The 15,280-nt window shown below is 47.8% G+C and overlaps 4 protein-coding genes across 4 annotated transcripts; 2 read left to right on the top strand and 2 right to left on the bottom strand.

The window, feature by feature from the left end:
* Positions 1-141: 141 nt before the first annotated feature.
* FSST1_009534 (uncharacterized protein) lies at positions 142-1,686 on the bottom strand (the record flags this gene model as incomplete). The annotated part of the gene is made up of 1 exon (XM_083226517.1): positions 142-1,686. The coding sequence occupies one exon, from the start codon at positions 1,684-1,686 to the stop codon at positions 142-144; it is 1,545 nt and encodes a 514-aa protein (XP_083085495.1).
* Positions 1,687-3,575: 1,889 nt separating this feature from the next.
* Positions 3,576-7,072, top strand: FSST1_009533 (P-loop containing nucleoside triphosphate hydrolase protein; the record flags this gene model as incomplete). Its single annotated transcript, XM_083226516.1, has 2 exons — positions 3,576-6,522; positions 6,759-7,072. 2 exons carry the CDS (start codon positions 3,576-3,578, stop codon positions 7,070-7,072), a joined length of 3,261 nt encoding a protein of 1,086 aa, XP_083085494.1.
* A 1,756-nt stretch (positions 7,073-8,828) lies between these two features.
* Positions 8,829-10,228, bottom strand: FSST1_009532 (uncharacterized protein; the record flags this gene model as incomplete). Its single annotated transcript, XM_083226515.1, has 6 exons — positions 8,829-9,264; positions 9,315-9,461; positions 9,515-9,569; positions 9,619-9,755; positions 9,813-10,012; positions 10,073-10,228. The coding sequence occupies 6 exons, from the start codon at positions 10,226-10,228 to the stop codon at positions 8,829-8,831; spliced, it is 1,131 nt and encodes a 376-aa protein (XP_083085493.1).
* Positions 10,229-12,240: 2,012 nt separating this feature from the next.
* FSST1_009531 (GMC family oxidoreductase) lies at positions 12,241-14,219 on the top strand (the record flags this gene model as incomplete). The annotated part of the gene is made up of 5 exons (XM_083226514.1): positions 12,241-12,281; positions 12,344-12,463; positions 12,546-12,693; positions 12,748-12,816; positions 12,870-14,219. 5 exons carry the CDS (start codon positions 12,241-12,243, stop codon positions 14,217-14,219), a joined length of 1,728 nt encoding a protein of 575 aa, XP_083085492.1.
* Positions 14,220-15,280: the final 1,061 nt, after the last annotated feature.

Here is a 15,280-nt window from a genome sequence, read left to right as displayed (position 1 = left end):
CTAAACTAGACATGAGGCATTGAGCCAGGAGGATCCATCCAATCTCTTCATAAACCGTGATATCTCAGGAAAACAATGCAATGCAATACCCCATAAACCATCCCACAAAAACTCCAACCGATAACGACCCGTCAGTTTCGTTTACCATACATCATCAGAGCTCTGCACCATCTCCAGCGTTGGTGTCTTGGGCACCATACGTCTCATCCTCTTTCGGTCCTCCTTGGTGATGAGTGACGGTGTCACTGGCATGCATGGCGTGAAGGGCTGGTAGGGCGAGTATGGCACTGCACCAGCTGTGTGAGGAGTCATTGCTCCGCTGGGCGACAGCGGACCCTTTCTCTCAAACACGGTCTGCTTGGTAGTCTGGGCAATGGTGTTAGGCGACGCCAGCGCCGGCTCATAGGCACGCAAGGGTAGAGAACCTCCAGTGCGGACAGCTGTGGGTGCGTTGGCGCGCTGGAAGGTCTGACCAGGCTTGGGGGACGCGGGGAGAGATGGGAGAGATGGGAATCGTGCACCTGGCTTGGGGGACGATGGCAGACCGACCAGCGGCACCTGTGAGTGCTCTGAAGTGGCCGACTCAGGGTCACGCTCCGAAGGCGCATACGATACCTGTCGGTGGTGACCAGGAGGGGGCAACTGGTTTCCGATGCGCTCATCGATACTCAAAACACTCTCGGGCGAGATGTCCGGCGTTGGGAGCGGCACGTGGATTTTGGCCGGGACAGTCGGAGATCCGTATGGGACTTGGTTGGTGGGGACCGGAGGCGGAGCAGCTGGGGCATATTGTCGGGGAGGAATCGCGTTCATCTCTTGGTATTCTTGGCGGGGGAATTCACCAGTCTGAGGAGTCATGAGAGGTGATGAGATGCTCATGCCTTTCATCGCCTTCTTCTTTGGAGATCGGAGAGCCGAGAGGAACGAAGAGGTCCTTGACTGGGTCTTTTCTTCACGAGAGGCCGAAAGGTTGAGCGTTGCCGGCTTGGTCTTTTCCTTCTTTGACGGCGACGACACTGAAGACTTTAAGGACAAGGCTGACCCAGAGGCTGAAGGGTGTGGTTGGTGGTGAGCAGCATTAGGAGGAAGAGGAACTTCGTAGACGAGTCCTCGCTTCTTTGCATCCTCGTGCTCCAGTACATGCTTGTACATATCTTCAAGCTGAGATTGAGCCATGACTCTGTCGACTGCGACAACGCGAGGATCCACGAAAGGGTTTGTTCCTGGTGCTCCGATGCTCGAGTTTGGTGATGGGTGAATCCACGGGCTAACGCCGCCTTCTTGCAAATCCGGAAAGCCTGGCTTGACGAACGAAGTATCGGTGATGATGTTCAGAGACGTGGGTATTTCCTGGGGAAAGTCGGGGCTGACAATGTCTTTGCGCACAACAAAGTCGGCTTCGTCGAGGCCAGCTGCTATATGTTCGCGACGCTTCTTGGACAGAGCAAGCAATGTTATGGCGACCAGCACCAATGATACAGCGTATGCTCCGATTATACCACCGATCTGAGCGGGTAGGTATGTTGTGTCTACAGGTCCTCCTGGTATAGGCTTGTCTGTGTCCCGAGCTTCGAGCACCGAGGATAGAAGAGGTCCAGGTTGAGCGGATGCAAGGAGTGGCAGGTGTTGTAGTAGTAGTAGTAGCAGGCCGGACAGAAGTAACAAGCGAGCACCGTCTTGAAGCATCATGGGAAACGAGGTCCAAGGCGAGACACTTATTCTTTATGGGAGGAGCCCGAATTGTGCGATGTGACCTCCTGAACACGACGAGACGAAACACTAGAAGAACATCATGCACGGAAGAGGGAACTTGCGGTCTCAACGAGGTATATAGCGGGCTGGGTCATGATCGTCCATCACCATGCGTTAGCCGCTGGACTATCCAGGGCTGGACGCTGAGTCGCTGGAGAGAGCAAGCCGGTGGTCTAGGAGCGGTCGAATCGCAGACGCATGAATGAGCAGGCGCCCGAGAATAGCTCGATACCCTTGGTGATGGGCAACAGTGGTTGCAGGCGATATGTGAGGGTCGAAGTGTGACGAGGCCATCTACAAGACGTGATTGGATGGTTAACCGCTGGGCGACATAGTGTGCTAGTGGATGATTGGGTGTTGAGCTGCCATCCACCAACCACCGATACCCACAAGCAACAATCTCTGGTTGGTTCTGTGATCCAATATACCGGGATTGAATACTGCAGTGTTTTTCTCGCTTTACTTTAAAGAGTTCTCTGTGGTTGTCTTTTCTGGCATTAAAGGGTTCCGAGCGGGGCGGGGGCGATCCCATGCTATCACCACCAAGAGGGGTTGTCTACTAAATTGACGTTCCTGAATTTCAACGTTGGTTCTGACCAGTAAAAAGTAAGAATCGCTGATCTATCATCAGCTAACGGCAGATACGAATCTGTTAGGGTCACTTTGAGGCCCAATTGTGTGTGTTGCCTGCATCTTCCATCCTGTCGGGCCCTGGACCATGTGGGATATTCCCACTCAGCTATTCATCATGTGATGTACCCAAGTCTTCAAATGAGGTGTTATTTTTCGTGTGACATCAGGTTATTCGGCATCGCTAAATCAATGGCGTTGTTCATCTCATCGAATGAAATAGCTCGTCACAGCGTTTATTGTGTAAAGTTGCACTACTATCGCACGACTGTAGCTTCATACTATCCTGAGTTGGTTACTTTGGTGATATGGTTGGCAGTTGCTTGCTGGAGACATGACGATTCCAATGTCAGAACCATGTTCGGTGGTGATACAATGAAAATGTGTTGATGCGGTGAGGACTATCGTGTAAGTGAGAAATGAGTTGCTGATATCCACAATGAAGACCACCTTTAAAAAGGTTATCGAAAAGTCCCGAGTATAATTTGCGTAGAAAATACTCTAAAGCTTAGGAAAATGCCGTTATCAATAGAGAGAAGATCTACATTATTGACCCATTTAAACAGTTGTGAGAAACTCTCTTGGTTGTTTCTCAGTCTTAATGATCAATCACTTGCTGTAGTGGGATATCACAGTTGCAACGAACTTTTGGAGTTGACTAGCGGTGACTGATGCGTGATGCCATGATAGTGATAGTGATGAATGATGTACAGTATTAGCGTATTTGTGATGTGATCTGAAGAAACAAAATGTGGTCAGCGTAGCATATCACAAATAATATTCGTCAAAGCGAGCAGTCTATACACGCTTCAACAATCTGATCACAACTGCTGCTTATCCTAGCTTGGCTGGATATCATCACTGGACTTCTTATATCACAAAATTGAATTAATTCGTAAACAATAACAGTGTGAACATTGATGATCAAGGCAATGTAGATGGAAATTCTCAAAGGCCTACCCTACGACATTTGCCATGTCGGACTCTCACGTGACATCGCGAAAATCCTTGTCGCGTCGCGAGATACATTGGCTACTCCATCAACGCGCAAGCCCCTCAACCGAAAGCGATAGAGCGGCAGCTGACATTCTTTAAACTCCCATTCGAGCAATCTCGCATGGGTTGCATACTTCAATGATACCTTTCTCTTTGATAGAACGAAAATATCCCGTGGATTCGTCCACGTACCCATCATGTCCTCAACAGCACAAGATGCGATTCTACAATCGTTGAATGATGCGCAACGCCGCGCTGTAACTTCAAACGCATCGACCGTTGCCATCCTCGCCGGCCCTGGAAGTGGCAAAACCCATACTCTTACATCGCGAGTAGTATGGCTTATCCAGAACGTTGGCTACCGCCCTTCCGATGTCATCGTCGCAACTTTTACCGTCAAAGCCGCCAGGGAGATGAAAGAGCGAATCGGGAAAACACTGGGCGAGGAATGCGAAAAGAAGATTGTACTTGGAACTTTTCACTCGATCTCTCGAAGATATCTATCAATATACGGGAACCGAATCGGATTGGACTCCAAATTCGGCATCGCAGACGATGGAGACTCCAGGGCAATTATCCAGAGAATCTGCAAGAGGCTGGAACTTAATATCGAACCATATCACGCAAAATCATGGATCAGCAAAGAAAAGGCGAAAGGTCCAAATGCCATGGCGCCACCTCCAACACAGAAAGGCAGAAAAGAGAACCCAGCATTAAGGACATGCTTCCAGGAATACCAGGCTCAACTAAAAAGGTCGAACCTACTGGACTACGACGATCTCTTGGTCAAATGCGTCGAACTACTCCGAGACCACCCGGCATGCGTATCCAACGTCCAGACTGTCCTTATCGACGAGTATCAAGATACCAACGGCATTCAATACGAACTTATGAAACTCTTCGCCCAAGCACAACAACGAATAACGATCGTTGGCGATCCCGATCAGAGTATTTATGGCTGGCGCTCGGCCGAAGTCAAGAACCTTTTTCGTTTATTACGAGAATATCCAAATACAGACGAAATATCACTGGAAGAAAATTATCGATCTTCACAGTCCATCCTTGATGTATCACTTACTGTCATTCAGCAAGACAAGAAGCGATACAAGAAGGTTCTACTACCAGTTCACACCAAGGGAGCGCGACCGGTACTCAGGACATTGAAAAGCTCGTCTGCTGAAGGCGAATGGATTGTTTCAGAGATCAAGCGAGTGGTCATGATGTTTGGAGATATGCTCAAGTTTGAGGATGTTGCAATTCTCTTGAGATCTGCTGCCCTTTCCCGACACATCGAATCAGCTCTAGGAAAAGCTGGCGTCGCATACCGGATGATTGGAGGACACAAATTCTACGAACGAAAGGAGATTAAAGTGTTAATCGATTATCTCCGTGTAGTCAGTCAGCCTGACAACAATGATGCGCTTGCCAGGATCATCAATGTACCCCGACGAGGTATTGGAGAGGCAACGATCAAGTCATTGATCGAAGAAGCAGAGCAGTCCGACATGAGTCTCTGGACCTTGATTCTGAAACACTGCAGAGGCAATCGGAAAGCCAAAGCCAACATCAGACCTAAAATGGAGCAAAAACTCAATACAGAACTCATCCGTACCATTACGAGTCTACAAAAAGAAGCCAGCCAAATCAGCCAGAGTAGCCCTGTTACGCTGGTTAACTTGATAGAGCAATTATTAACGCACCTCGATTTCAAGAAGTACCTGGAGGAAGAATACACAGAAGAGCACGAACAACGATGGGCCAACGTCCAGGAATTCATCAATTTGGTTAGCGATTTCATGAAAGACTTCGGTGCACCAGACGAAGATGCGCTTCCCGAAATCGACGACATGGATCAGGTTAAGGATGACGATATGTTGGGCCGTTTTCTGGCCAACGTGTCGCTGGCGTCGGATGCGCAGAACAAGGGCAACACAACAGAACAGAAATCCCTGGTCACAATCTCGACAATTCACGCTGCGAAGGGGCTAGAATGGCCTGTTGTATTTGTACCATCTGTCTACACCGGATCAATACCTCACTCGAGATCCGAAGACATAGACGAGGAGCGACGCCTCTTGTACGTAGCAATGACACGGGCGCAAGCACTGCTGTATCTAAGCTGCCCACTCTACGGCTCCCAAGGAATGAGCAGCAAAGTCGAGCTTTCACCTTTTGTTGCACCGTTCGCGTCCAAGGAGTTTGCCAAAAAGGGCCCATCATTCGATCGAGCAGTTGTGGAAGGTGTTGCCAAAATTCTTGGTCGAGACGCTCCATCTGAGAAGGAAGTTTTTGGAAAGCTCCCACCTATGTTCTCAGTCGAAGACGATAAGTTCCCAACCGATCCTATTGACCCCAAGAATGTCGAAAGGTACGATGAGGAATCCGGTCGACAGTATTCTCGCGCACCGAAGCGGCAGCGTGTCTCAAACTCTACGACTTCCCATGATGAATCAGATGAGCTTCCCTGGCAGAGAGAGTATGCTACAACGATGGAACAGTCATCTGATTTTACAGTCGCTGCTTTGCCAGGCTTCACAACCGCCGGGGCTCACAGAGTCGCGCTTGATGCTGCGGCAGCTGCTGCACCACAACCAGCCAGTTCGAAGTCAGGACCAAAGAAGGGATCAACCAAACGAGGCGTTGGCCAGAAAAGTATGCTTGGATGGCTCAATCAAGGACCAAACGCCCCTAAACCTCCGCCCGAACCGCAACCGCAACCGCAGAGTAGGTCTCTTGCACAGACTCGGTATCAATCTGCTTTATCGCGACAAGACAGCAGGTTGCCATCACTACCTGAACCGAAAAAGCCATTGATTGATCCTGAATTGGCGGAACACAAATTACCATCTGCACGACCTCTAGCAAAGCCTAACGTGCCCAAGATTAACGACGGCGGGCCCCAGAAAGCCTATCCCTGCTTCTCTAGTTCACCTCCACGACCTCCATCGAAAAAGGAGCCCGAAGAAGCCGAGCAAGAAGTCATGCCTAACAAGCCTGCTTCAACTCTTCATGCGACAACGTTTATGTCGGTCAGGCCGAATGGTGGTGTACGACGACCGGTTGGGCTGGGGCCGGCACCAACGATGGACCGATTGAGAAAACCGTTTAAACCGCTGACGATGAATCGACCGCAACGGCCGAGCGGTTGATGAAGTCATGTGTAATGTTGGAGTAATGGTGATTATGTTTAAAAGCGAGGCGTTTGTGGATCGTTAGGCTTAACGGTTAAGCATGACGGATTAGTTGTAAGGGTTATGTTGCTCAAGATACATATATAGACTGTTTGTAACTCGATTGGAACTGGAAGAATCACAAACATCAGAAAATAATCATCAATTGAATCTACAATCATCTCTTACCACAAAAACCGATTCCAATAGTTCAACAAACCACAATCTTCACTTACTTCAACCCCGCCAACATGTTGTCCACCATCACCACCCGCTTCTCCACCTCAGCTCTACAGGGCGCTCGCAGGTATATCTCAACTACCGCGCCCAAGGAAAACACTGTTATGAGCAACAGGACTCCATCTTCCCTCATGAGCAAATGGAACAGACTCTCCCCTCAGAAAAAACGGTACGCCAAGGCAGGCATCGCAGTTGTTGCCGCTACTGATGTTTATGTGCACTACACCTACTGGCCTTCCATTCAGAGTTTTTTCAGTGGCATAGAGAAGGATGGAAAGAACTAAAGGAATTATGGATTTACACACACATGTATCAATCAATGAACGGAGTTCTTACAAAGGAACCCGGTTCGGCATTGGAGCTACAACGACAACATGTGAATGGATATAGAGATTACAGGATTATAAGATATTCGATTTAACCTTCTGTCAACTTCTTAACGTCCAGGTCTATTTTTAGGAGGCCAGTATAACTATACGGTGCTAGTGGCCGGGTGAAACAACGCTTCCGCTCCTCAAGGTACCAGAAGAATTCCTTGAAGCATAAGGGACGAAATCAACAGGTTAGCTTGTACGACTTAGATCAGATTCTTAGGTTACTTATTTTTGTACCCTAAGACTGATAAGGCCAACTTATCTGCTAGGCTGGCCGCCCTCTTCCAGTGACCTGAAGGTAGTCAGGGACAAGTTTGAGAGTTGATGAGGCAGTCAAAGACGTTCAGAATCGTCAGGGATAACTAGGTCTTACCACTTAGCCGAATGCTGAAGAATGCAAACCGTTCAGCGGGTATGATTGGATCTTTAGGTTTCTTCGAGGCTGATCTCATGAACAACGACAACGAACATCAATGAACAAGGGATTCAGTCATATTGCTTTTGATTTGATCTACAGCCTCTCTTTACGACTCGTAAATAAACAATTGTCGGTAGTCAAGCCTGGACTTGGCTTGTGTACATACACATGACTATGCCACTCCGCAAACTGACTCGAGCCAGCCTTGGATCAGCTAAGTCGGTATCTGAGGGCGAAAACACAAACACTTTTGATAAACAACATGGTTCTCAATAAGGAATGAGAATCGTCTTGGCTTGAATCTCGATGAAGAAGCACGTGGAGTCTCCAAAGAAGGGCTGACGACGATCTCTCAATGACAGGTACTTTTTTTCTGTGTGTTGTCGTTTTTTTTTCTTTTTCCCCAACGATCAGATATTGCATGTGTATCTGAAATCTACCAGGAACCAGTCCTCCGGGTAAAAGGAAGAAGCAAGAAAAAGCAAAGTGCTCGGTGCACAAAACGTCAGGAAGTTGATGTGATACAGAGCAAGGGCCCCTGTCAAAGGAACTTTATACCATGCTAGACTTGCAGACAAGGTCCATCACACCCTTGTATTTTTCTTGTGACGCGAAAAAGTCAAGTCCCTGCTAGAAGGGGTTTGAGAGTACATAGTAGGGAAAACGCCAAGTTATTCCCGAATCATGTTACATGGGAAAAGGATCTCTGAGCGGGCTTGACGCGGTAAAAAGAAGAATAATTTAGTTCAAGCAGGGGTTTGATGTGACTAGGAAGACGGTAATTAGACGGTGCGGTAGCTAGTTGAAGCTGAGACTCTAACGCAACGTCAAATCCTACTAGACGACTGTTGGAACTAGACTATGGTTAGGGTAACGCTTTGTCAACTAACTTGACTGGGCGTTACGCTTTGCTACCTAATTAATGACTGCCGAGACAAGCCCGTTGAGATCCAGTTAATCCAGAACCAACTGCAGCGGCAGAGGATCCGTAGCATGCAGATTTATACAGGTGTTGTGAAAACTCCAAAGATCGATTTGAACAACTATTTTTCAGGCCGCATAACTGGCCGTAGATTGGACTATTTAAAGCAGTAGACGAGAAGACAAACATGATAATGAATGAAACAATGGTGCTCTGATTTGATACAGCATGAATTGCTATGCTGAAGTAGTATTTTGTATTACATTAACTCTTTATTTCACCTGGTATATCCAATTTTCCAAAACTCCATAACCCAATTGACCATGTTAAACATCTAATGTTGACTTCGCAGGTGAGACCTCGTATGTTCGAGTGACCATGATACCGTCCCGAGTGTCGCCGCGCCCGCTCAGCGTGCTTCCAGCTTGAACTTCACCCTTATTGCTGTAACCCATAAACCCGGACTTGCCGACGATGTGCTCCTCGCTCGAGTTATCGTCGAGTTTCGTCATGTACTTTGATTTGTTGGGTCGGTTCGAAGAGATGCCGCCTGAGATGCCAGAGCCTCCGATGGTCGCCAAAGCGTGGCCGTGCTTGTGGACGTAGCTGCTGCCTCCCTTGTCGCGGCTACTGCCCTTGCTAGAGACGAGCCATTTGGAGGCGGAGAAGAGGGGTTTGATTGCGGCGGCGTTGACAGCGATGATGGCGACGAAGGTCTCTCGGATGGCCCAGATGGTCGACGTGTTGATACCCTGAATATCCCTACTAGTTGTTAGAAAGATTGGAAGAGGATCGTGGATTAGAGTGCTTACCGCAGAGAGAAGACGCAGCGAAGAATTGTTGCGACGATGATAAATATACCGGAACAAAGGAGAACTCCAATCAACAACTTTCGCTTGATACTGAGCTTGACTGCCCACAATAGAGGAACGGGGATAGAAACGATAAAGACATCGGTTCTAATGTTTGTTAGCAAAAGAGGACAGGGACAGAGCAGAAGTTAGTAACTTACACAACATTGAACACGACCAGGGTAAGGTAATTAGCAACGGCCAGTGTGCAAGAATCTATTACGTTATAAGACTCGAATATTCCAACAGACAGGGACAAACTTACCGCCTGGGTTGGGATAAACCTGCCAGTTCTTATGAACAGGAGTGCAATGGCCCCAAATCGCAGCAATGACACTGAGATAAGAGATGATGGTACCGATCTGCGTCCAGATGACAAACTTCCTCTGCCAAAGTCCAAAGCTAGAAACAATTTATGTTAGTAAATTTTAAGGGGAGAAAGAAAAGAATTGTTCGTACGTCATGCGGCTGTATAGACAAAGCATGACTCCTTTTAAGCAAAAGATGAGAGTAACATAAAAGTTCCATCCTGCAAGGAGACACTTTGAGCCGAATTCTCGCTTGGCAATTTCTGCGGCTGTCAAGTTGGCACCCATCTCGTCGGTAACGTCGATGTTGGTTCCAGATTGACCGATTAGTTCCAGCATAACCAACTCGGCCTGCAGAGATTAGTTGTGTGAATTTGACATTTGAGGTAACAGTGACGAGGTAGAACATACTGTCCAAAAGAATAACGAAGCAACAGCAAAGTAGTCATCTCCTTGCCATCCTTTGAAGCCAACTGTTTTCCATCTTGCAAAGTAACGAAGAAGAAGGATCAGAGTACCGAGGCCGTACTCTATCCAAGCTTCTGTCTGAAAGGGAGAGGCGGGCATGTTGGTAAGGACTGACGAGGTTGAAAATGCAGATGCAGATGAGACAAGAGATTGAGTTCTGCCAATGTAAGTGATAGGTAGATGCAAGCCGCGTTTATGTGATTCGGGAATTAGAGTGCTGGACAGTTTATGGGAATAGCAGGGACAGCCATGTTATGAACTAATTAACATACAGAGTAGTGCCTGGTTCAACTAGCTAGTGAATCTTGATGATGCCAGTATTTGACATCCTGGAGGATTTTCCCACGGCCCCTTTCCTCCGAGTTTCAAGGCAGCATTGACCATTTCGTGGTCTTGCCTCGCCTTGCCTTGTCCTGTAGATTGACCTCATCTGAGAGTCCTTACTTGCGTAAACTTGGACTCGCCCCTCCTCTTCCCCTTTGCCGCCGTGCCGCTAGATACCTTGTCTGGTGGACCCTGAGAGGTTTGGTATCCCCGAGTGCATGAGTCAGTTGATCATGATTGGTGTATATGGTATCGATGGGGGAATTGCATACACGTTCCTGCTTCTACACGGGAGCTGTTACTTGCATGTAACTACTATGTATATACGGCACTTGTTGCGTTGCAGTTCTGTTTCTTCTGACTCTTGATCCTTGACCCTTGGCAATACTCTCTGAACAAATCGAATCATATCTCCCTCAACTCCACAGCTGTGTTGGAGTTGTTCGCTTCCAAATCCTTCCTTTTGGTCAGAAACCTGGTCGATACATGCATTGCATATGCAGATCCACACTGTTGGGTTGTCCCTTGTAAAAAGAAAAGAAAAAGAGGAGAAGCATCAGAGTACTTTTATACATACTTAATGCCTCTCGAGCTATGCTGCTCGAATTGAACCGTCACGGCAATGGATTCAACTTAGTCAATACCCTGGCCAAAGATCAGCACTGTCTGCGGAGATAACTGAACTAGGGGAGGTGTTCCAGGTTAGTATCCGTTCAGATCCATACATAAGGCAGGTCAAGGATGAGAAGGAATGGTTGGTTGATGTCAAGAAAGGATCCGGATCCGCACTTACAGGATAATTTCAGGACGTGCTTCTGTAGTTTGATCCACTGATGCGTCCCTTTAGCTAGTTGTGGAACTAGCTTAGGTCTGGAGAAATTGGAGCTAAACTCAGCCTTTGAACTTTGATAGACCTATTAGAACACGAGGATCTTCAAGACTAAGTTCTATGTTGGTATAGTATGGTATACGTATCTCTAACGATGTCAGCGTTTCTTGCTATTCTTTCTGTCCTTCTATTATCAGAAACTAAGACATGATGTACATGAAGATTGTACTATGCATGCATCGTGAAGAAGTTCAAAGCACATATACCCTGCAGCCAAGCCATTCGGTTATGCGTGAAAATAGGGGATTGAAAGGCCCGGGCAGAGCTTGAATGGTTTTATGCTTCTTTTGGCCCACAATGCAACGTTGTTGATCATCAGAACGACTATACCCAGGGGCCATCCCCGATTGGTCAACTGGGTAGAAACGTCGAGGGTTTCTGGGGTTAAATACGCTTAGTCAAGTGGTAAATTTGCCTTTTACTACTCTGTACTGTACTACACAAAGCAGCACCTTAAGTACTTAGCAGGCACACTGCTAACGACGATTCCGTTCTCGGCATTCCGATTCCGATAAACTGAGGTTTCTTCAGGGCCCTTTCAAGGAATTGGGAAACCGACCGGGTTGAAGTACTCAGGAACAGCGTCTTTATTGGGTTTGGTATGATGGATCTCTCATGCAATGAATCCCTTTCCTTTCCACCAACCCCATGAAACCTCCCAATAGTAAGGCGAGACAGAGGCAAGACAGGACAGGGACAAGGCTACTGAATGGCACCACTTTCATTCCTTTGGATGGGGTAGTCTAGTTAGTTTGTGGTGGAACTGGCCCAAGTTACACCCTTATAAGAGAATCATAGACGCCGTCCAACGTGGCTTGTATCCCATATATCTCCTCTTCCTCGTAATATAAAAATTTCATTATCTTATCAAACTATACTATACACGCAAAAAGGCAACATGGCTGTCCCAGAAACAACATATGACTTTATCGTCTGCGGGTAAGCTTGGCCCATATCACTGCCGTGCATAACCAACAGTTTACTGACTCATTTCATCACAGTGGCGGTACATCCGGATGTGTTGTTGCTGCACGTCTTGCTGAAGATCCTAATGTCAAGGTCCTCGTCATCGAGGCTGGCCAACACAATGAGCATCTTGAGAATGTCCACATGGTTGGAGGGTAAGTATCTGACCACATCTGATCACCTATACTGTGACCCAGTATGTGACTGTAAATGACTGACTGACTGACTCTTGGACAGATGGTCTCAGAACTTTGACAAGGAGACTGATTGGAATGTCATCTCTACACAAGGCCCTGGTGTCAACAACCGTCAAGTGAAGCTCAGTCGAGGCAAGTTCCTTGGCGGCTCTTCAGGATGCAATGGTACCTTGATGGTTAAGGGAATGGTAAGTTTGCGATTTTGCTAGTACTCATCATACCCATGACTAATTGTTTTGTAGAAACAAGATTATGATGACTGGAACCTCCCTGGCTGGAGCGGCGATGACATGTTCAAGTATATGGCCAAGGTATATGCGATAGGAACTTGCATACTTTCGTGAATACTAACCATGATCTATAGGCTGAGAACTTCCACACAAAAGACTGGTTCAAAGAGACCAAGGGATCTCATGGATATGAAGGCCATGTTCACACCGAGCCCCATGACTTGGCTCCCATCTCCAACATGATCGCCGAATCCATGGTATCAAAGGGTCTTCCCCTGGATCACGACATGTTCGCCACTGGCAAAAACCCCCACGGATGCGGCCACTCAGTGAGAACAGTCCACCAAGGTCTCCGCACTACAAGTGCAGACTTTATCACCAAGCAAAAGCCCAGAGACAACCTCCACCTCATGGTTGAGACTCACGTCGAGAAGGTGCTTATCGAGAAGGACGCCCAGGGTGAGCTTAAGGCTACTGGCGTTCGAGCTGTCAAGCCTGATGGTACTTTCGTCGAGCTCAAGGCTTCTAAGGAGATTATTGTTAGCGGAGGAGCTTACTGCTCACCCAACATTCTTAATCGATCAGGCATCGGTGCCAAGGATGAGCTTGAGAAGCATGGAATTGCCACCCTTGTTGACCTCCCAGGTGTCGGAAAGAACCTCCAGGATCACTTGATCGTCTTTATGTTCTACGAGACAGACAAGGAGGGCATCACAACCGATTCTCTCGTTTACCACGGCGACGCCTTGTCAAAGGCCCTCACCCAGTGGAAGGAGGAGAAGAAGGGTCCCATGACTGCCTTCCCCTTTGGAATCTTTGCTTATGCCCGAATTGACGAGCGTCTTAAGGATTCTGAGATTTGGAACTCTGCTCCCCGAAAGGAAGGCCGTGATCCTATGGGCCTGACTCCCAAGCAGCCCCAAATCGAGTTCTTCACTACTGAATGCTACGGTGGCCCTAAGCAGTTCGACCAATTCCCTGTCAATGGAAACCACGCATTCAGCATGATTGCTGAGCTCTTCGCCCCCAAGTCTCGCGGTACCGTCACTCTCCGCAACGCCGAAGCCACAGCCGTCCCTGTGGTGGATTGCAACTACCTCTCAGACCCTCTGGACCTCGAAGTCCTCGCCGAGGCGTGCGCGTTCGGCAATGAGATCATCGTCGAGGGTGCTGGCACAAAGGACATTGTCAAGGGCTCATGGCCTTCTGACCTGGTGCACCACAAGCACAAGACACGCGAGGACTGGAAGGAGTACGTCAAGGATAACGCCACGACGTGCTACCACGCCAGCGGAACTTGCGCCGCTGGAAAGAAGGACAACCCTAGGGCTGTAGTTGACGAGAAGCTGCAGGTTCACGGCGTCAAGGGGCTGAGAGTTGCTGATTGCTCCATCATGCCTACCGTAAACAATGGACACACCCAGATGCCTGCTTATGGAATTGGTGAGAAGGCTGCTGATATGATTAAGGAGGCGTGGGCTTAGATGAGCGCTGAGCGGATAGAGATGTTGATACATACCCCAAAGTAGTTAAATGATAATTAATGAGTTGTTTTTGATACTTGTTGTTCCTATTGGTTGAGACGGTTCTATCAATTCTCTTTCCGATAGGATGTCAAAGTACCAGCTTTTCGGTAACCCGGATTTGACAGTGAGACACTGCAGACATTTTCCTTCATTCTTCCCCTGCATCTTGTCTCGGAATCGTCGGTTTGAGTGTCAAACTCATTCCAACAAGCATGTGACTGTCGCTCGGGTGAAGCTCATACCCTGGTCCAATGTCAAGGTCAAGGTCTACATGCAGATCCGTTTCTGTACGTGTCCTGAACTGGCTTGTCTTATCCCCCTACCCCAGTCTAGAAGAGATTACGATCTTTTTGAGACCGCCACAAAAAAGTTCCTGCAGAAACGTTGCAGACTTTTGACAGGTTTACTAAATCGCGGAAAGGAAGAACTGGTCCTGCGGCTTGTCGATCTTTCAGGAGACTGTTCCTTCGAAAAAGGAAGGTCTTTAACTTGACTAGGTTGTCTTGGCGATGGCCAATTGGGGCTGTCCAGACCTAGACCAGGATACCGTAATAGTCAGGGTTCATGTTAGACCCGAGGCCCAGGTTTTGATCGATCAAGCTCAAACTCAATTGATGAAATGATGTGAGAACATGTTGATCAGATCTTCTGACCTTGTCCTTGTCCTTGCTCTTGAGCCCTGTCATGACGGTAAGTTGAGTCGGTGCTTTGACATGAGCGCTGATCCATTGAAACGAGATTGACATCTACAACATAGATTTAGTTGGGTTTCCTTTTGACGCCTCATCATTGTGGTAGTCCAATACTGACTGAGCCAACAAAGGAGGAATAAACTATAGTCGTTTGCCAAAGTGTCCATTGTTCCCAGTAGTCAGTATATGGTACCAGCGCTTAGTTAGAGTCCTATTAGCTCCGCGTTAGCTGTCAAAACCAACACCTAGACTAGCCTGCTAGCAAACCCATTGACTTATCAGATCCTTATAGATCAGATCGATACCAGAAACTGACGCAAAGCCCTG

Source organism: Fusarium sambucinum, chromosome II (genome assembly GCF_050947815.1).
Source record: "Fusarium sambucinum isolate potato_lamoka chromosome II, whole genome shotgun sequence".
Taxonomy (NCBI): Eukaryota; Fungi; Ascomycota; class Sordariomycetes; order Hypocreales; family Nectriaceae; genus Fusarium; species Fusarium sambucinum.
Note: the sequence above shows the minus strand (reverse complement) of the source record. Positions and strands in the feature narration are given on the sequence as shown.